Source organism: Elgaria multicarinata, chromosome 5 (genome assembly GCF_023053635.1).
Source record: "Elgaria multicarinata webbii isolate HBS135686 ecotype San Diego chromosome 5, rElgMul1.1.pri, whole genome shotgun sequence".
Taxonomy (NCBI): domain Eukaryota; kingdom Metazoa; phylum Chordata; class Lepidosauria; order Squamata; family Anguidae; genus Elgaria; species Elgaria multicarinata.
Window position 1 is genome coordinate 101,068,965 of NC_086175.1, and position 23,382 is coordinate 101,092,346.

Sequence of the window (23,382 nt, forward strand, 5' to 3'; positions counted from 1 at the left end):
CACGGTCTCATCTCCCACTACGAACGAGGATATTTCAAGTTCGGTATCGGAGGTTTTTGTAGGTGGTTTGTCCATTTTGGCCTTCTTTGGCTCGGTAGCTCGAAGCGCCTTCTCCCACAAGATAGAGCGAAGTCTGTCTGCTCTATTTTTGCGCGTCTGCTTTGTGAACGCCATACAGTGGTGACACGATTGAACTTTGTGGCTTTCTCCTAAGCAGAGTACACACAAAGAATGCCCGTCCGTCGGCGGGAGTTTAGCCCCACAGGACACGCATTTACGAAATGGGGCCTTCACTGCCATTCGCCTCAGCTGAAGCGTTGGAAAAATTTGTACTATATCTACTAATATATTTTTTTTTTTTTATAGGAGAAAAAGAGAATAGTTGAAAGAGAGTAGAAGAAAAGGTAAGTATATAAATTTTTAGTAGAAGAGATTGAAATAGTTCTTTTCTGGAGGTTAGAAACTAGCGTCTAGCACGATGGCGGACGGAAAAAAACTGAGGTAAGGGCGGGAACCCACGGTACATGCGCAGTGGCGTGGGGGAGGGGTTCCCGCCCAAAAGCGTGTCGCTTAGCTATTGGAGGTTCCGATCTAGGTCTCAGCGCAGGCGCAGAGCCCATATGTGTGATGCATAGAGACCACGATGAAGAACCACGGGTTTAGCCTGCCGTCTCTACACATTACACCACTATCTTCATTCCCCAGTCTGCTTGTTAAGGTGCAGTACAGATGTTTAGCAAAATTCTCCTCACCGTTAGACAGGATGTTAGAAAGAACTGACATGGTGGTAAATTGCCACTGAAGTGGGTCAAGTAGTCTAAATGCAGTAGAAGAAAATCCCTCAACATCCTGCTTGATCTTAAATGGGGCTCAGTCAAAACGATTGCAGAGTTTTTTGGCCCCGAGTTCAAATGTTTAAGAAGCACAACCCTGTTCTCCGTTCCTCCTTCCCTCTCTCCTATCACCTCCTCATGCAAATAACCACATAGGTTCTGGGTCACAACAGCAGAGCCAACATAGCAACAGTTTTAAGTGCTAGCTCATTTCAATGATAGCAAACTTCTCCCTTCATTCTACATACGCTTGTGGCATGTGCTGATTGTAACAATGCTGATTGTAACAATGCTGACAATTGCTGAACTTGGAAAAAGTTTCTCCACAGAGCAGCTGTTTGGAGCAGGTAGGAAGGGGGAAATCTACATGAATAGCCTTGCCAAAGGCACCCAATTGCCATCACTCAACCTATGAAACTGGCCAGATTATTTTAATCCCACGTGACATGGTGCTAGTGCACGGGCAGTGGACCCACAGCAAGCCCCTGCTTTCTCCCCTTTCCCCCACCTCTCTCCAAAGCAATTTGCTTTGCTCTTTAGCAAGCGCGGCACCCCTTGCTGCTGCGCTTGCCTAGGCTGCTCTGTGTGTTGTTCCTGGAAGCTCCGTGGCTTCTCTGGCTAGAACAGAGCATGCACACTGGGAGCTCAGCACGTTCCCATACAGCTAGCTGAGACAGTGAAGCAGGGAGTCCACGAGGAATGCTCTGCCTTATGGCCAAACATGTACTTATTATGGCTTTCCCACACTTGTACAGCATCTGGATTTTTACTGCAAGAGTGGGCGTCCATGCTGGGTGCCTCCTTTGTCTATCCGGCTCATTTGTTTTGAGGAGGAGGAGATGGTGCTTGCGTGGAGAAGAACAGGTCCTACCATCTTTTTAGTGTGCTTTTGTGTGGCTGTGTGAATTATCATTATCATATTACATGTAAATTGCTGAATTGCAGTCCATGCTTACTTGCTGAATTGCTGCCCATGCTTACTCCTGAGTAATCCAGCCCTCCTTACTTCTGAGTAGATATGCAGAGGGTTGGTGGGAGTGCATTTTGGTGGACATACCAAAGAGTGGGTTGTGGATGCTTACGGAACTTGCACTGGTTATCATTATCACCATCTTTATCCCACCACCTGGGCAGACAAACTTTGTGGGCATGCTCTCCCAGTGTCCCCTTTTACAATTGATTACATTGGGCATTTGGGTTATCAAGAGGGCAACTGCTTAGCTGTCACAATATACTCATAATCTAAAAGAACATTATTAAAACAAATAGCTTAAGGGATTTAGTTATATCATATACACAGAAATAGAACTGGTATAATTCTCTTTCTTTATTTATTTATTTCAATGGTAGAAAAGGGACTATATGAAGGTAGCATTTGTATTGCCCAGTATTATTTTAATATGCAGATAGCTCTTTAAAAGTATGCATGCAATAATATTATTTATCATAGGTGCCATGATCTTAATATTAGTACCCTTTTAAGTATTCTCATTTTTCAAAATCAGTTCTTATTCTATTTGAAATGTACTTCATTGATTGTACATTTTGAATTGCAATTGAGATGACATTGAGCTCAAAGTTCAATTAAGTGCCTTTAAAAAATCACAGAGGAGAGTGACTCAAAACTTATCACAGCCACCAACATACTATAATATGTAATCATTACAGCCCTTGATTCAGTAAGCTGAAGAGAACTTTGCAACAGGTGTAATAGTACTTTAGTGTGATTTCACTAATACAACAGAAATAAAACAGCACTTCAACTTTTATGAATGGAAATGGGCTTCTTCATTTGATGACCAAGGGCATTTTGAATTCCTCTTTCCTGACTCAATCAGTCATGTGAAGGTTATTTATTAACTTCACTGTGCTTACTGAAACCATTTTCAGAAGCAGGGAGACACCAGCAGTTCAGGGTCAAACTACAAAGAGTGAAACCACGAACATTTAAAATATGTGTAGTAAAAGGAAGCAGGCTCCCTTCTATACAAGCATAAGAGTTCAATTTAAAACAAAAATGAGCTATCAGCCTCTGAACTGTACACTTCAGATTGCAGACAGGAGCACGGCACACTTGACTACTCGTCTAAGTAAAAGAAAACGTTCTATACACAGAGAACTCATGTCAAGGAGAAGTCAGGCTAGAACCCTTCTTCCCAACTTGCTAGTTTTTGATGGACAAGGAGTTTTTAGTTACTGGCGAGCATTTAACAATGCGTTTATTTAACTAGCTGCATTCTGAAGCAGTGCAGTCTCAGAATGACTGAGACTGTGCAGGAGCTGGTTCGATAAATTGCCATGGCTTACTGAAGCTGTATTGCTTATTCTCTGGGAGCACATTCTACATGGAAACAAAATGGCAGATGGCCCAAAGTGTTACCATTCCCAGGTGAGACTACCTTTCCCCCCCTTCTGTTCCATCATCCAAGGGTCTTTCCAGATCATTAAACCCGTGCAGTTCTGTGTTCTAGTAGTGGAAGTGCAATGCCCCAGCCTCAGATATTGAAGGATAGTAGCCACACTACTGTCTCCTTCAGGACAGCAGGAGCCACCCCATTATGCAAAGATGCAATTACCACTCCCTAGACTCATCTGGCTATACCTCCACGGCTAGAAAAACAAGGATCAAGAGGGTATGCGGTCGGTTGCACTGCTGTGCTGCAAGCACCTTGTCCACATCATCAGGCTGCAGCAAATGAGACTGATCCCATAAAACCGTGCAGATGGTGGCGTCAGATACTTCGATGGGAACTGTACTAACAAAAGTGACACATTCTCTGTGGAGACAAGTGATGTTGTTCTCAAAGTGCAAAATGGTCACAGCAGGTTCTTGAAAGAACCAGGACTCCATTCACGGGAGAGAATGTTGACAACCCCCAGGCCACCCAAAACAGCTCAGCTGAACACAGTTATTCAAGGATGCAAAGGAAGCAGCAAAGGAAGCCTTCTTTGCTGCCTGAACCACTGCACAATAGGCACGACTATGGGCTCTAGCATGTGCTCAGTCATCTTCACTTCAGCTCTCCAATATATCAAGGAGCAGAGCGGGCTCTAAAATGTCAAAGAGGGCACTCAGGTGCAATCAAGTCAATGGCCCTCTGCATCTCAATGTCCCATGCTGAAATTAGGGCCTGGGCTGGATCACCAGTTACCACAGATTATAGGAATTATTGACATAGAAATATGTTCTAACTTTCAAAAAAGCACGACTAGAACTATACTACGCAGTTATTCTCAAAGACTGCTAGAGTTAATTATATTAGCTGCTATATGTCCCAGCTTCTATACGTACTGGGACTACTAACTCCTCTAGAGTCTCTTATTTCAGATGTGTGTGTATTTAATCAAGTTCACCACTAGTTTAAACAATACTCATGAGAGTTCATTTTGCCTGATAAAAGAAATGAGCAGGAAAGCAATAACCTTAGAAACATCCAAGCTAAATATTATGGGAACTATTTTCTCCTAATAAAGGGCCTGTTCAGATGACACACTAAACCATGGTTAGACACTAACTCTTTTGCAGCTAATGCTTAGTCAGCATGTTTAAACTGTGATTATGTAGCCACCAGGGTTAAGAACGGTTCACATGATACACTAAGTCATGGTTCACACAATATACTAAGCCATAACGTTTAGCTCAAAATGCTTAAGCTGCTTACAGGGTCCATGTCTAGTTTATAAACCTGTGATGTGACATCATGGCGACATGAGCTTTCATGTCCACACTCCACTTCATTGACTGTCATGTAGGAGGGGGGAAGGGGGGAATTCCCAGTGGAGAGATTATCTCATAATGCAGCACTAGACATTACTAGAGTGGTCACAGCACTTTGTGGAACATTACTGGGACAAGGAGGATGTGGGGGGGGGGGGAGATGTGGGACTTCTGCTTTCCTCCCCAAGACAAGTGCCAACCCATTTTTGCTTGTGTAGAAGCAGCAAGAACGTTTTATGGCCAAAGTCCAGAATGACAACAATTTTGCTTAGATAGAACTGTCTGTAACTGCTCACAAACAATGTAGCAGTGATATTTACTATGTTGCCTGAAGCCACAGGTAGGAGGAAAGCACTGAATGTGCATTCCAGCAGTGGTTCTCAAGTAATAAATTCTGTTTGCCAAGGAATCCAAAGACAGTATTCAGTGTTTCATTACACTATTAATACGACACTGATGAGGAATCCATTGCCAGTGCTGGATAAGGTCCAATCGCCTGATGAGAAGTAGCCAATGCATAAAACACTTTGCTGGCATTAAAGCTGCATGTATGGGTGAGTGGATCACAGAAAGGCAACAACGCATAACGCCTACATTATTAAAAAGGAATGCAAAACGAAGGCCCAGACTGTTTGTGACTGACAAAGCACTGCCACTTTACCCACGTTAGAAAGGTTCACAGTAACGCAGTTAATTGTGAGTCGTGCTTGGGATGAACCGGCCACACAACCCAATTGCTACGTGCACAGGGAGAAAATGTGGCCAACCAAACACTCACAAGAATAATATGAAATCAGTCCAAATGACGTTAGCCAAGACTAATTTACTTGTAAGCTCTAGTTCATATTATGTAACAATCTGGTACTTTATTAATTTTTATTTATTTACTTATTTGGGGGCTTGATATAACGTTACCTTCGGTAACATTATCAGAGAGGCTTACAAAATTTAAGCCTTCAAAAACTTCACAAGAGAATATATTCAGCTATTGCTAATATTCAGAATTTTCAATTTGCCTCACTTGTCAAAAGAATACCTGGGGGGGGGGGGGAACTACAACAAAAATTGTACACGTAAATGCACAAGGTGTTAATTTCTACTAGAATGCTCTGTCCTGCTCAGGCAACTGATCACATACACTTTAGAAAAAGGAGCTTAACATTTTGATTATGCTTAGAATGGCACTAAATAGCTCAAAATAAATGTCTGCACCCTTCAATTTAAAATAAAAAAATCTTTTAATATCAAGATGCATCACCCAACTCTACCTCCAAAAGACCATCCTCTGGAAGATCTGTGCAGTGAACAGCATTCTGGATCTTGTTTTTACCATAGACAGCACGGAGTGTGCCAGGACGGAGATAACGGGAAATTTCCTGCAGAATATAAAAATATGGCTTGTTGTAAAGATTTTTAACCAAAAATAAACGAGCTAACTCCTGCTTTATTAATTTATTTGCGACATTTATATACCACTGAATATAATAAAATATCTCAGCAGTTCACAATATTAAAATACAATATTAAAAACACAAAATTAAAATACAGCATTAAAACACAGGATTAAAAAACACTTCCAACTACAGAAAAAAAAATCAAGGAGCAGTAAAATAGAGAGGCATAATTAATTACTTACAGCCCAGGGAACGCCTGGGTGAACAAGTATGTTTTCAGGAGGCGTTTAAAAGATGCCATATTTTCTGCCTCCCCAGCTACACAAAGGAGGATGTTCCTTCTAGATAGCAGAGCACTGCTTGCAAATGTCTGATATCCATATTCATAAATGTCAACATTAACGGATATATTTGAATGCTTGCTGTTTTCGTGACATTTTAGTTGGCCTAAAAATGGAATTGCCCCTATATGGATTTTGGAATTGTTCTTATGGCAAATTTTGATAACTTTTCCTGGATGTATGGTCTAGGAAAATGGTCTAAGGTGGGGAATCTGAACCTCTCCAGAAGTCTCTGGAATACAGCTCCTATCATCCCTGACCATTAGACATGCTTGTTGGAGTTGATGGGTTGGAGTCCAACAATATTTGGAGGGCCACAAATTTCTCGCCCTTGGCCTAAAATCTAAACTCTCATAAAACCCAACAGGAAATTCTGTTTCCCTGAATTCTGAAAGTAAGATTTTCAGTATTCCCAAATAAATTATTTTCTTCCATGGGTATAAGGCTGGAGACATGACAGATTATTTGCTGTTCACGCCCTGTACTTTTACCTTCCACTTTTACCTCCAATAAATAGGTTTTGTGTTGATTCAAAAACATGTAGTATCTGTTTTAGCTAGAAGAGAGAGGGGAATAAAAGAAATCATAGAATCATAGAATAGCAGAGTTGGAAGGGGCCTACAAGGCCATCGAGTCCAACCCCCCGCTCAATGCAGGAATCCACCCTAAAGCATCCCTGACAGATGCTTGTCCAGCTGCCTCTTGAAGGCCTTCAGTGTGGGAGAGCCCACAACCTCCCTAGGTAACTGATTCCATTGTCGTACTGCTCTAACAGTCAGGAAGTTTTTCCTGATGTCCAGCTGGAATCTGGCATATATGCTGAAAGGAAAGCAACGCCTCTCTCAAACCACGTTCAACTCTGCCTCCAAGCCAGCACTTGAGCCTGGAGCATAAGCACGACACTATTGAGGAAGCAAAAACAGCTTTATGAGCTGCCACCACCATCTCGCTCCCAGTGGTGGTCCGTTCCTCCTCCAGCTGCCACCAGAAGGGTGTCTGAGGAACATCTAACCCTGGGCACATGGAAAAGAAACAAATTAAGGTTTTACTCTTAAGAATAACTGCAGAAGAGAAGGAAGAAAAAGAGGAAAAGCCAGGAAATAATAGACCAGGCCAGCAGGGAAATTGGTGCAGTGCAAAGCTTGTGGGCAACTGCATCAAGCATCAGTATCATGTTGCTGTTTTCTCCACCTCCCTCCCAATGCCTTTCCTTGTGTCTCCTGTCTTTTTAGGATTGTGAACCTGAGGGCAGGGACGGTCTGCTTATTGATTCTTGTAAGCCACTCTGGAAGTCTTTGGGAGTGGAACAGCAATGATTTGAAATAATAAATAACTGAGCAGCAAGGTCGTGGATCCAAGGCGCACAAGGATGCAGCACCAGCATTTTTTTTATTAGCAGGGATGCTGATGCCATCTGCCACCCTACTAGCCAAAGACTTCCCTGTTCCCTCTGAGCTTAGCTGCAAACCTCACAACAGCTGCGGGAGTTGGGTGGGAATTAATTTTCCCAGCAACATTATTCCCTTTTATAAGGCAAAGTGTTTTATTATTATTATTATTTTATTATTATTTACTTATATAGCGCCATCAATGTACATGGTGCTGTACAGAGTAAAACAATAAAATAGCAAGACCCTGCCGCATAGACTTACATTCTAATAAAATCATAATAAAACAATAAGGAGGGGAAGAGAATGCACCAAACAGGCACAGGGTAGAGTAAAACTAACAGTATAGTTTTGGGGAGGCTTGGTCTTAAACAGGCAATTAAAAACCGTTAGATTTACAAAAGCCCTGTTCTGGGTAGAGATGAAAATGGCTATGAACTGGTTTGTTTATATGGATCAACACAGCTGCTTAAATTTTGGGACTCTCTTCGGCGGCTTGGTTATGAGGTCTATCATGAGTGACTACATTTCAGAATTTACCACTGCACCACTACAATTGAGTCGAACTATTCCCTCCTCATTTTGTGTTTTTAGAGTCATACAAAACAGGCTGCTGTGCTGCAGATTCATGCTGCCTTTAAAAAAAACCCACACCTGTTAATCGATGTAAGTCTTTAAAACAGCAGGTAAATGATGGCTAGTTACTAATTAAATTGCATGCCTGTGGCAGCAGCAGACAAAACTACACCTACAAGTCTGTTGGTTTTTTTTTAAAAAATGTATCAGATAAGCGCAAGCTCCATACAGAATGAAAAGGATTTTTTTTAAAAAAAAAGAAGAAGGCTGCAACAAGTAATTGAACGGTTATTTGATGTGATGGAAACCAACCGAATGCAACTCAGATGGGGGTGGCAAAATGAACCAATGTTTGCCTTTTCAGTACAAGTAACAGCAACTGATGTATGTGACAGCAATACAGGATGCTTTCTCCCACTCAGTACCAAATGCAAGAAGACAGGCAACATCAGAGTCTGCCTGCTCCAATTATGTTTGAGGGATGTCATCGTGCTCCCCACCCCCTGCCCCACATACACACACAGTCTTACCTTGGAGGGGGGAAATATGTGGGCACTGCTTGTGGGTTTGGCACCTGCCAACCTCCTCGTTTTTGAACTTCGCAAGAAACACTATAGCAGTGTCAGCAGCACTTGGGATGTGCCCGATTGCTTGGGCGCATGCATGTGATTATGCAGCCATACTGATTCCTCTTCCAGTGATTTGGCCACTGCCACCAAAACACGCATAGCTTTCCTATCCCAGCACCTTTGCCGATTGGTTTCTTCTCTTTAATTGACTAGAATTTAGTAGCAATCTTCTAAAACATAATTTCATTGTGTGATTACTCACTCTAGAGACAGCAAGAGTAAGAGCAATAAATGCTGGTAGGGTCGAGGTGAGCATTTTTCTGTTTTTCTTATTGAATGCTGATAAGATGTTGATAACAGAAAAGCTAGGGAGAAAAGGGGGGACCTCTGAGTTTTGAGTTTGGCTTTATGTGCCGGTGAGACATGTTCCCTATTTAAGGTTCTGTACGCACTTGTCACATAAGTTGGCCCGTCCACAGGCAAAATTTATTTGGAACATTTCTATCCTGCCTTGTCTCCCAAGAGTTCAAAGCAGCTAGCAACAAACCCCACACATTACAATTGAAAATAGCAATTACAATTTTAAAGCAAAAGCACGAAAACTCTAAAACAGCAGAGAATAAAATGCAGCAGCAATTTATTTATTTATTTATATTTATTTATTTATTACATTTTTATACCGCCCAATAGCCGAAGCTCTCTGGGCGGTTCACAAAAATTAAAATCATCATAAAACAACCAACAAGTTAAAAATACAAATACAAAATACAATATAAAAAGCACAACCAGGATAAAACCACGCAGCAAAATTGATATAAGGTTAAAATACAGAGTTAAAACAGTATAATTTAAATTTAAGTTAAAATTAAGTGTTAAAATACTGAGTGAATAAAAAGGTCTTCAGCTGGCGACGAAAGCAGTACAGTGTAGGCGCCAGGCGGACCTCTCTGGGGAGCTCATTCCACAACCGGGGTGCCACAGCGGAGAAAGCCCTCCTCCTAGTAGCCACCTGCCTCACTTCCTTTGGCAGGGGCTCACGGAGAAGGGCCCCTGTAGATGATCTTAAGGTCCGGGTAGGTACATATGGGAGGAGGCGTTCCTTCAAATAACCTGGCCCCAAACCGTTTAGGGCTTTAAATGTCAATACCAGCACTTTGAATCGGGCCCGGAACTGGACTGGCAGCCAATGAAGTTGTAAAAGGACTGGCGTAATGTGATCTCGCCAGCCAGTCCCTGTTAGTAAACGGGCTGCCCTGTTTTGTACCAGCTGAAGCTTCCGGACCGTTTTCAAAGGCAGCCCCACGTATAACGCATTGCAGTAATCCAAACGAGAGGTTATCAGAGCATGGATAACTGTAGCTAGGCTATCACTGTCCAGATAAGGGCGCAGTTGGTATATCAGCCTAAGCTGATAAAAGGTGCTCTTTGCCACTGAGTTCACCTGTGCCTCAAGTGACAGTTCTGGATCGAAGAGCACCCCCAAACTACGGACCTGATCCTTTAGGGAGAGTGCAACCCCGTCCAGGGGTTGCACTCTGCAATCAAAATATTAAAAAAAATTTAAAAGAGACAGATTGAAAATAGAGGATTACAAACCAAATGCCTTCTAGAAAATAAGGTCTTTGCCAACTTCCTGAAGGTCATTAAGGAGGATGTGATGAGCTTCCCTTGGAAGGGAGTTTGAAAGCCTAGCAATCAGCAATCATGGCCCAGATAGATCTGCTAAGGCTAGAACTGAATGGACTAGCCCACGTAGAAGCTGTGTTTGCAACCATGCATGCTTTGGCCCTCATTATTATAGTGCAGAGCACCGCATGGTAGAAGTGCTGTCCTCTTCCCTTCATCTGATGTTTATAACGTTTGGCCTTTTGGGGAGGGAGGCAAGGAAGGTTATGTCTATAATGTACAGGCTGAATGCTTAAAGAGTTTAGGATTTACTTGTCTAAACTGATCTTGTGGATAAACCCTGCCGAGGAGAAGACAGAATGGCTAAGTTGATTCTATTAAACATTGTGCTTGAGAAGAATATATTTAATGAAAAAGATAAGCTAATCTATTAACATGTTATATTAGTTTTAAAAAATTAGGGGAAACAACGGATGACATTGATTAATGAGGAAATCTGTATTGCCCCCTACAAGGATTTGTAGTGTTTGGCTTAAAATTTTGCTGCATAGCATCTATATTATTTTACACTTGTGGCAGTGATGCCTCTTAACACTGACTGGATGACCTGCCCTGATGACAAAGAATGTTCACAGATTCCGAGTGCCAAAGGAATGAAGCTGACAGAAGTCTTCAACCCAGTATTTGCAAGGGGAGGGGAAGGTGTCAGTTGGCTTGGATTAAAACATTACATAAACCCTAGAAAAAGGGGTAGCTTTGTACACCAAGTTGAAAATTAGAGATTGTGGGAAGGTCGGGAATCAAAGGCCAGGAAGTCCATATTTAAGGTGACAGAAGGAAAGATTCAAAGTAGGCAAAAGACAGAGATGGGTAGGCAAAGCAAAATGGGTCATGAGGAAAAGGGCAGAACAGAGAGACTATTTAGAGGGATACGGGAGCTGATTTAGAATACTGATTTGAATTAAACAGCCAACTCTGTGTCTGTAGGTTTCTAGTACAATTTATTGTTGAAAGTTAGGATTTATGGGTGAAACATGGATGTCTTTACACACTGAACATGGTATTTTACAAAAAAGGCTATTTAAATAACCATATATGGGTATTAAAGGCCAAAACAGTTCCTGAGAAGGATAAGGAGTAAAGGTAACCAGGGGAAGAAGATAGGATTGAGTGTGTTATATGTGGGCTTTTAAACTATGCTCTACTGCACACTGCTAGCTTTTTGTTGTCCACCATATGACAAGAGGGTGTGGGAGAATGTTCTTTGGCTAGGGTGACAAAAACCTGCCTGAGCATCCCCTCAATTCCACCCAGCACCCACTATAATGAATGGTGGAAAACACAGGCATTCAGTCATTTCCCTGCGAACCTGTGTTTCCAAACATTAACAAAGTGGCATGGAAAGAAACCACAATGAAGCAACGCCTCCCACACTGTTACAGAAATGCATGAGGGAGGCCCTTGGTGTTTCTAAGAACGTAAGAGGAACCATGCAAGATCAGACCAAGGGCCCATTTAGTCCAGCATTCACACAGTGGCTAAAAAGCTGCCTGTGGGAAGCCCACAACCAGGACATGAGTACAATAGCACCCTCTCACCCATGATTCCCAGCAGGTATAGATAGGCATACTGCCTCTGATACTGGAGGTAGCATATAGCCATCAGGACTAGTAGTCATTGATAGGCTTATCCTCCATGAATTTGTCTAATCTCCTTTTAAGACCACACAAACTGGTGGCCCTACATATTGTGGTAGCAAATTCCATACTTTAATTATGTGTTGTGAATCTCCCACCAATCAGCTTCATGGAACGATCCCAGATCCTAGTATTATGAGAGAAGAAGAAAATTTTCCCCCTATCCACATTCTCCACACCAAGCATAATTTTGTACATCTCTATCATGTCTCCTCTTACTCGCCCTTTTTCTAAGCTAAACAGTCCCAGACATTGTAACCTTTCCTCCAGTGATTTTCACTGCCCTTTTCTGCACCTTTTCCAACTCTACAACATTACATACTTCATGAATATACCTAACAGGATCACATTCTCCAGCCTGAACATGCACAGACCTTAAGATTAGCTTCGTAGGTGCTGCTCTGACTCCTCCCATCCACCATCTGAAGGAAAACACAAGGTGACCTAACATATGGCCTCTTCAAATGGGATGCCCCACTTGAGGGAGGTTCATCGATGCTTTTCCCACTTGTGTTTCAGTGCCTGTGAAAAGTAGTTTATTTGTCCAGACCTTTTGGGTCTTTTAGTATGCTGGGCTCAATATTAATCTGAGATTTTAATGCCGCTGTATTTCTTTCTTTTTTATTGTTATGCTTTTTATTGCATTTCATTGTTTTACCTCTGTATTCTGCTCTTAGAGCACCGGCTGGAGAAAAGCAAACTAATATTCATAATCAATCTAAATCAACAAATAAAATGTTATTTGATGTTTACATTAAAAACCTGAGTGACTAATTCCATTCCAACACCTATATTCTGTTTATCTAGTCATTGTAAATAGGGAGCTAGAGATGCCTGCCATTTTACATTAGCAAGAACAAGTAAAAACACCACCCAGCATAGCTCATAATGATCAGATGAATTCCAACTGGGTCTGTTATGCTCCATTATCTCAGATCTTCTCAATGCTTGCTGCACTTTGAATTGTACAAATCTCTACTGGATCCATGGGTATATACACATAAGCACCATGACTAGCAGCCCCACAGTACCCCCAAAAAACTGTTTAGTACATCTATTAGAAGTGGAATAAAAGCACCCCCTTCACTTTCATTGCATCTCATTCTGAAGAACAAGCCCTTGTTTTGCGGCTTGTAATTTTAAGCCCATTAATGAAGTCCCACTGAACTTGGTTGGACTTACTACTGAATAAACACATATAAGATTATGCTACACATAAGGAGAGGTTTCCCCCTTTCATTCTCCCGTAGCCCTGAAAATCCAAGGGCTTCTTGCTCTTGTCGTGACTTGTATTCTATCAACTATGAGGCTTTTTCTCAGTCTCTAGCCTCCTCTCTTCCTTCTGTCTTTTCGGCTGTCTCCTTGGACTCAGCTGTTTCCTCCTTATCTTCAATTCTTGATAATCTTGCTCCATCTACAACTCGGATAGTTCGCCCTTCTCAACCCCAACCGTGGCTCACCTCTTTCCTCTGCTACCTTCGCTCTTGTTCCCAGGCAGCTGAACGCCTTTGGCGTAAGACCAGGGACTGGGCGGACTTTGTCCATTACAAATTTGTACTCTCCTCTTTCTCTTCTGCCATTTCACTGGCCAAACAGCAGTACTACTCAACGTTGATCCAGTCAAATGCTAGGCATCCTCAGCGACTCTTTGCGTCCTTCAATTCTCTTCTGAAGCCTAAGAAGGGATCGGATCATGAGAACAAGTGGAAGGCTTCGAAGAGCGCAGTATTGTAGACAGTTCATCAGCTGAGACCGAAGGAAACGTAGAGAAATTTGCAGGAGGAACTGACAGATGAAGAACAGGAACTGGAAGAGGAGCAGAGCTGGCCAGATCAGAGCGAATAGTTTGGATTTTAGCATTGAAAAAAGAGGCAAAGCTATTAGCAGACAGAGAGGCGGGGAGAGATGGTGGATTAGGCTTCAGAAGAGAATTGAAGGATGCAAAGAGTCGCTATTTACTGTTTTACTCTGTACAGCACCATGTACATTGATGGTGCTATATAAAATAATAATAATAATAATAATAATAATAATAATAATAATAATAATAATAATAATAATAATAGGGAATAAAGTTCTCTGCTTCTTCCAGCCATCCCAGACTGAACAAAATAACATTTCTGAGATGATGGAGCTGGTACCCTCTGAGCTGGAGAAGTGGAAGTGGAGAAGCACAAACACTGCATACCGAAAATGGGACTCCGAAGTACTGCGATCCAGTTCACACATCAAATTTTAGGCTTACAAGAATGTTTGAGAATACAGAGAACGTGTGTATCATCCAGGCACACCCATTAGGGAGTCTATGGGTTGTGCATGTTGGTTGGTCACTGCAAACACTGGGAAACAGCCCAGTGACATAGCAGGAGAGAGAAAGTGCATCTTTTTAACCCATATTTGGTTTCTTCCTAATCTTAAAAGAACAACAACAACAAAATATCGCTAACACCCTTTTCTTTCCTGTACATCTGAAACCAAGTGGTGAGAGAAGGGAAAAATTAATATTGTTTGCTTATTCTTAAACAAACAAACCAAATTTGGTAAGTAAACGACGTTGTGATACTGCAAGGAAATAAACTGATCAAAATTCTGTTCAGGTTGTCTTGCAGTAGGAAAGAGAAGCAAGCACACTAAACAGACCAATGAGTAAACCTTAAATTATTCATCTACTGAACATTCATTTAACACCCCCATTTCACATTTGGTGGGTTTTATTTTAAAGAACAGGCTTTATTTAATTAATGGTTTGAAGGACAATGAAAAAGAAGTCATCGAGAGCAAAACCCTCATATCACAGCTGCTCCAGCTGTCATCAATTGCAAAGGTACTGTTGTTTTTAAAGGGTTTTTTTTCTTCTAGCACAGAATACATTATATGTGCATACATTTGCCTTTTAAAGTCCTCTTACAATATCTACCTTACTAATAAAGGAATGTCTGGATTCACACAATTCTGCACCAATAGATCTATCCTCGAGCAATCCCTCTCCTGGTGCTCTCAAGATGTGTTGGACTACAAACCCCAGCATCCCTAGCCAGCATGCTCATTAACCATGCTGGTTGGGGATGCTGGGAGCTGTAGTAAAAGACACCTCGAGGGCACCAGATTGGGTAAGAACGGTCTACGGCTTTAAAAAGAAAAAAATTCCTCACATTTCTAAAAGTTTAAAATCCAAACATTATTTGCATGTTAGGTGAAAACAACAGCTGCAGAACAGTAGGAATTATAGGAAGAGTCTGGAGAAGCTGTGGCGTTACACCCCACAAGTCAATTCCCAAAGGTATGCCTGCAGTTTGTAAGTCTGTGGTTTTTAGAATGTTGGCCTCAGTGGGCGGAGTTAGAATGTCTTGGGAGGGGGGGGAGTGATATATAAGGGAATGACTGAGGGGATTGTGAGTTCGGTTCTGTTCTGTTCGGTTCTGTTCTTGTTCGGTTCTTTCCAGGGAGACTTGTTAGGGACTCTTAGAGTCTGTAGTGCTCTCTGTATTTATGGTACTTAACTTCTGGGGAAATTTGAGAGTCAGTGTAGTGAGTGGTGTCTTTAGAGTGTGGTGTGCACGTAGTGGAAGTATATAATTCAATACTGATAATAAAGAAAGTTCAAGAGTGATTGTGTGAGTGAAAGGAAAGCGCGAATGTGAGGGTGACAGGATTGTATGGATGGTTTCAAAAAGGTTTTTAAATGTTGTTATTAGAAACAAAGCTTAATGAACTTTTAAAAATAAATTTTGATTGTTTGTTTTAAAACTACCACAAAAATCCCACGTCTCTGTTTGGCATTTATCATCTTAAGTTTACATCATTCAGCACCCACTCTGACAATCATTCACCTAAGCAGATATAACTCACAGCGCATTATTATATATATATTAAAATCCATTCTCCATTTTAAACCCCTTTCTCCACATAGTTTGGAGGAAGGTGGGCTTTATCCCTTGCCTCAGGTGTATCAAGCGGTGGTGCTTGGCTTGAGCAGGGAGTGGCCTCGACCAGGTCTGGTGTTCAGAGCCTGTATCACCCCATAAGAAGGGGTGGTAGTGGTAAGGTCTGGTGTTCAGAGCCTGTGTCGTGGCAGAAGCGTTCATGGTTTGGTTTTTAATTCTATTCTGGATCTTAGTTTATCTGTGTAGCAATTCACCCATTTGTTGCTGAAGTGGTGAAGTCCACACAAAGTAACTTGACTGCTTCATTTTCATGAGAGGAGATAATTGCATGAAAAAGCCATTATGTGAAGAAACTACAACATTACTAGCAGAAAGAAAAAGCTTGGAAACTGGCTGATGGGGTAAGTTTGAAATTTCCCAATGGGAGAGCATTCAGAGAATTTTATTGCATCTACCCTTTTAAGCAGAAATCCAGGGAATTAGCAAGTAGTAAGATACTTTTCATCACAACGGCAGAGTCTGAAGGATCAGTAGGATGAACACCATGATAAGTTATTACATGATCAATGGCCATCTGTACCTATCCAAGTTGTAGTCTCTGGGTTACATTTACTTCTCCAACAGAATCATTCCTCTTTAAATGACATTCTGACATCCGTTACAGCTCACACATTTCTGAAACCTACTAAGAAGTTTTTAAAAAGTCGTGCCAGAGGAAGGGAAATATAGAAACAAATACTGACATCAACATTTTCCTTATTTGATGCAAAATGCTACTCTTTCTTTTCTTTATGACTGTAGCAACAAGAGGTTGTTGTTTTTTGTCTTGACTTCCTTTTCAAGGTCTGCCTCATCCAGTAATTCAATTGCTGCTGTCATATACACCACAGCCCTATACAGAGAGCAACGTTCTCCCTAATATGCAATCAAACTCAACACTAGCAAGCTTAAACTAAAATGCCAGATATAGCGTGCACTTTTGAAGAAGATCCAATAGAAAGTGCCCAAATGTAAATGGAGAATGAACTTAATCTTAAGACTCTTGGAAGCCTCAACAGCATAAAACTGAGTAAAATATAGTAGCCACTAGTAATTAAATAAATTCATTCCACTGGTTGTTTGGTCAGCACAGGGTTTCAAAGTAGTTCTGTCTGTTGCTCCTTCTCTTGCCCCTTCTGAACTGATAGGCAGCCATGAGCAAGCATGTATAATAGCCTTGGCCAACGTGATGCCCTCAGATGTGTTGGACATAATCTCCCATAATCTCCAGCCAGCATGAGCAAGGTTGGGAGCTGCAGTCCAACACATCTGGAGGGCATCAGGTTGAGGAACGCTGATCCAGCATATCTGGGCAACACCAAGTTGGTAATTGTAATATATGAGTTGGAGGAGTTTCCTGGCTCATAATTTGGTGTGTCACTATGAACTGGAAGTAGTACTTCTAAGAACCAGTATGGCTGCGGAAAGTACAATTTATGAAAGGATTTGTACCAACACCGGTTTCCCTCAAAAGGTCGCCAGACCTTCTTGTTATCAAGGCCCGTAGGAAGCCCAGAAATAATTACATGGCAGCCAAAGGTGGGAACAATCTAATAAATCTAATAAATAAACAATGCCAGCAAAGTGAGCCTGCAGGAAAGCTGGAAGAGGGAGCCTTATCAATAGGGCTATGTGTATTCCACAATAATTTTAAACAGAAAAAGTATGGAATGTCGAACTGGGTGTAGAATTCCACATCCTGAGAATCTCGTCCCAGTTCTGCAAAGGTAAGCTTGATAGTAACATTATTTTATTTTCATTTATATCGTCCCTTTTTTCCTCCAAGGAACCCAAGATGGCATACATAATCCTCAGCCTCTCCATGTTATCCTCACAACAACAACCCTGTGAGGTAGGTTGGGCTGAGAGTCTGTGACTGGCCCAAAGTCACCCAGTGGGTTCCCATGGCTGAGTGGGGAGTAGAACTCAGATCTCCCAACTCCCAGTCCAACACCTTAGCCACTACACCACACTGGCTCTCATTGGCAATATCTGGAAAAAATTCCAAAGCAACACTTCCTAATAGATCAACAACAACTAGTGCCTATCTATTTTTAAAGGAACACTGATTATGTTTGTCCCTAAATAACATTTAAACAATCCAATCATGTCCTTTCCACTAGAGACAGCCACAGACAACATGACATACTAATTGCAGCCTCTTATTGATCTGTTTTCTACTCTACCTGATAATGGTCTTGTCAATGAATGAAAAACCCTTTTTCCTTCTCTTTGCATTGCTTAGTGCTAGGTGAAGAACCACCTAAATAGTTATAATCATAAAGTGATCTGCCTTTTAATATGCCAATGTGTCAAAGTGTAGCACTCAGAAACAGCAATTCTTTGTATCTGAGAGGTGGAATTATTTAACAGAGTCAACAGAAGGTAAGACATGCTACGGCTCATCGTGGGTTAAATAACTTATGGTGACCCCTGCGTGTCATGTGAACCAGGTCAATGTGTTTGCATCATTCTGAGTGTAGCAGTATCTTTAACCATTGTATGATCTTTACACTATTATTATTATTATTATTATTATTTATTTATATAGCGCCATCAGTGTACATGGTGCTATTGTTTTAAAAACAATAATAACAGTAATAAATTTATTTAGCAATTCATTAAAGTGTTACAAGTATACATTATCTTGCTTAAATATTTACAACAACCTTTTAAGAGAGGAGTTTTATTATCCCACTATTGTGGAGGGATTGACTAAGGCTGAGATGCAGGGGACAGCCTAAAATAAACTTGTGGATTCATAACAGAGACAAGTTTTGAACCAGGAGCTTTCCTGCCCCAAATTTACAGTTAGCTAATATGGCAAGCTCTCAATAACCTCTGTAAGGCTGCAATCCTATGAATATGTACAACACAATCCTATACATGTCTGCTCAGAAGTAAATCCCAAAGAGTTCAATGGAACTTTCTCCTAGGTAAATGGATTGCAGCCTTACCTGGGAGTAAGCCGCTGCCAAAGGAAGTGAGGCTGGTGGCTACTAGGAGGAGGGCTTTCTCTGCTGTGGCAACCCAGCTGTGGAACGAGCTCCCCAGAGAGGTCTGCCTGGCGCCTACACTGTATTCTTTTCGTCACCAGCTGAAGACTTTTTTATTTTCTCAGTATTTTAACATCTAAATTAAAACTTTGCTGTTTTAATTCTGTATTTTAATCTTATATCAATTTCTGCTGTGTGGTTTTATCCTGGTTGTGCTTTTTATATTGTATTTTGTATTTGGGTTTTTAGCTTGTTGGATGTTTTATTATGTTCCTAATGGTTTTAATTTTTGTGAGCCGCCCAGAGAGCTTCGGCTATTGGGCGGCATAAAAATGTAATAAATAAATAAATAAACATACAAGTTGCGTTGAAAAAACATGAAGTCATGCTATTAAAATCAAAATTGTTGTTTAAGCAGTTGTTTAATCTTGCTAGCATTTTAAATATTTATAATTTATTATCTTGAGAGGCAGACCAGTGTCATTTTACAGATGGTGAAATTGAACTAATGAATGCCAAAACTGTTTTTCCCTATTAGCTCAGCCATCACAGAATCAGCTCCCTGCTTAATGTAGGAAATCCAGAGCTAACCATAATCAAAATCTTCACTCTTGTGAAATTAGATCTGATCCTGCCCTCTGGGACAACAGAGAACAGATCTTTGCCCTCTTCCATAGAGGGTTCAGATGCCCCCCTCCAGGTGTTCAAGTAACACATGGGGGCACAGGGCTGTGTGGACTAGCCCCACCCCTGCCTGGTAACTACGCCCCCTTCTGTCCATGCATTTGGGAGCATATCAGAAGATGTACATGTACAGAGTTCTTCCACATGAGAGGGGAGCACTGCACGTAGGAATTCTATATATGTACAATAGTTAAGTGTGTACAGCCCTTACAGATATACTCCAAATGTGTGTTGTGGGGAGGGGGCATGGCTGCTAGGCATGTTGGCAGTGAAGCTAACCCTCATGGCTCTGCAACACATCTCTCAAAGGATGGAAAGGATAAGACTCACTGTTATCCTTCAGGGTTTGAAGGGGCTATGATGTTCCCACTCAATCTTCTCATCTCCAAGCTCAACTAACCCAGTACTTTTACCCTTTCCTCATAGGACTTGTACTGACTATCTTGGGTGTCCTCCTCTGAACCTGTTATAATTTGTCAATATCCTTCTTAAACTACAGCATCCAGATACGGATTGACCAGTGCAAAACGAAGCAGACTTAGAGGTTCATCAGACGAGCATTTTATTGCATGCTTACTACTGTCCACTTATGGATGTGCGCGTGTCCTTTAGACAACGGCGTTCACCTCCTGATCCTTCCACTCATTTTTCCATACCAAAATAGACCCCTTTTAATCTGACTTATTTAAAAAACCAGAATGTGCCGCGATCTGCTGCTGTGTGCAGGAAAAGCGGCGCAATAAAAACAGCCTCTGCATGGGCCACGTGGTCTTTATTTCCTCTTTCTCCTCCGGGAAGAATGAGGAAGTGTGGAGAAGCAACTGTAAGGAAATGTGATTTTCCCCCATGTGATGACACTCCCAGTACTTCCTGTGAATTGGAAACAGTAGTTTTATTCATGCAGCCTAAAATTGCATTTGCCTTTTTTGCAGTCACATCACATTGCTGATTCATGCTCAGTTTGTGATCAACTACAATCCCCGATATTCTTTTCACATGCACTTCTGCACATTTGCCTTTTTGTTTTTTGCCTAAATGCAGAACTTCGCATTTGTCTCTGTTGAATTTTATTTTGCTAGTTTCAGCCCAATTTCCCATTCTATCTGAGTTATTCTGAATGTTATTCTTGTCTTCTGAGGTGTTAGCTATCCATCTCATCTGCAAAATTGATGCGAATTTCCTTCTTTCTATCTAAGTCACTGATAAAAACATTGAAAAGTAACACATCCTGGACAGAGTAGCGTGGTACCCCATCCAAAGCCTACCTTCAGTTTGATGAGGAATCATTTTTAAGTACAGTTTTCGAACCAGCTATGAATCCACCAGATGGTACTATCATCTAGCCCACATTTAACCAGTCTGTTAACTGAAAACATTATGGGGAACTTTATTAAATCCTTTGCTGAAATCAAGATAAATTACACCCACAGCATTCCAACAATCCACTAAGCTTATAAACTGATCAAAGAAAGAGATACGATTAGTCTGGCAGGATTTATTCTCAACAAATCCAAGCTGCCATGTACTATTCACTGCATTTTTATCAAGATACTTGCAAATTGACTTTGTTATAATTTGATCTAGCATCCTCTCTAGTATCAAAATCAATCTGATTAGTGTGCATGTCCCAGCTCTCCCTTTCCCACTTTTGGAAGACTGGGAAAACATTTGTCCAATGGAGGAGGAGCTCAGTAGGAACTGCAATATAGCCAGCATGGCTTAGTACCAACAGGCAAACATCCAAAAGCATGATTATTCACACTGTTTTCTGAGTAACACGTATTGATTTGCTGAAGTTTGGGGCATGATAGATTAAATTAGTTGTAAGAGCATTCCAGTGACACTTCAGTATCTAATGGAAAGAAGGCTTGGCAAGGGTCGTAGCTGCATATGCAAAACCTCTATGGAAACACATTAAGGACTAGTTACCCCTTTTGCTTTGTAAAGCTTGGTGCTACCTTGGTGCCTTAGTAGCCATGTAAGCAAGCAATCTGAATTGATTTTCCCCCCAAAGTAAACTTCCAAAATCAGGCATCTACATGCAACTGCAATTGTCTGACTGAACAAGGTTTATCCTCTGGAAATCCATTCTCTATCACTGGGTTGTTAGTGGGGTTGGTTTTCGTGCCAGGTACCTTTCTCCTTTTGAGTGTCTGGAATTTTGTACTGGCATTTTAAAGTATTTTATTGCACAACTGGCTCTTGTTTTATTGTGATTTTTGTGATTCATTGTTTTAAAGCTGTAGTTTTATTATTTTATCGTAAAGCTCCTTTAGGAACATTGCTAAGGGCAGCCTATTTATAAAACCAATAACAACGCGATTACCAATCCATAGTTAAACCATAGTGCAGGGATTTATTTATTTATTTATTTATTACATGTATATACCACCCCATAGCTGAAGCTCTCTGGGCAGTTTACAAAAGTTAAAAACAGTGAACATTAAAAACAAATATACAAAAATTTTAAACCATCAAAAGCATAAAAACAACAATATCCATTTAAAACAACTATTCTGGGGTCAGTAAAAAAACTCAGCATATGTTGTTAACTGCCTGGGAGAAAAGTCTTGACCTGGCGCTGAAAAGATAACAATGTTGGTGCCAGGTGAGCTTCGTTGGGGAGATCATTCCATAATTGAGGGGGCCACCACTGAAAAGGCCCTCTCCCTTTTTGCCATCCTTGGTTACCATTTCATGCTTGTTTGCATGTAATGGTAACCAGTGATTCAACAACAACCCATGATTCAATGATAAACCATGATTCAACAACAAACCATCATCCCATAATCTGAAGATCAATTCTACTTAAATGGAGGGTCGATGGAAGTAGCCTGGACCCAAGAAATGGTCAAATTAGCAGCAAATGTAATACGGAAAAGCACAAACACTAACTTGATAAATTGGATAAAATCTGATCTCACTTCTCTGAAACATATGATTAAAAATATTTATACCTTCTTTCCAAATAACTCATTACAGAACTACATGTTCTCCATTAAAATACTTTATTCCCGTAGCTCAGAACGTTTATAAGGTTGCAAAATTCAGCAGGAAGAGGAGGAATGGAAAGGAGCGCAACTGTCTGCCCTTCCTTCGCCTGTCCCTGATTCTTCCTAAACTAAGGAGATCTGTGCTGCTAGAGCAATGGGGAAATAATGCCTCAGATCTAACTGTGTAGCTCAACCTGCAATATCACCGCTGTTATCAGGCCACCAAGTGAACCAAATCTGTTCCCAGCAAGGTTTTGGACTTCAGTTTTACCTCTATGAATGGGGAGGAAGGGGAAGTATGTGTGTGTGTCCAATTGGTTCCCTAGCCTGCCACTCAAGCTGATCCCACCTTCTGCTGTTTCCTCTCAGGTATTTAAAGCCTGGCAGCCAGAGGCAGCGCTTCTATGTGCACCTCAGCATCACACAAAGTGCAAGCTTAGTGTGCAATTAGCATTGCCCTTGGAGACGCATGCAGGAATGTATGCATGCAGGTAGATGCGCCCTACCATTTTCTTCTTCTTCTTCTTCTTCTTCTTCTTCTTATTATTATTATTATTATTATTATTATTATTATTATTTATTTATTTATTTATATAGCACCATCAATGTACATGGTGCTGTACAGATTACACAGTAAATAGCAA

The 23,382-nt window shown here is 41.1% G+C and overlaps 1 protein-coding gene across 1 annotated transcript in view; it reads right to left on the minus strand.

Annotated features, from left to right (window-relative positions):
- NME7 (NME/NM23 family member 7) overlaps positions 1-23,382 on the minus strand; it is a 123,866-nt gene that overhangs the window by 23,212 nt on the left and 77,272 nt on the right. Inside the window, exon 11 of the mRNA XM_063126904.1 lies at positions 5,820-5,927. Within this exon, the coding sequence (XP_062982974.1) occupies positions 5,820-5,927 (108 nt within the window). The remainder of the gene's footprint in view (positions 1-5,819; positions 5,928-23,382) is intronic.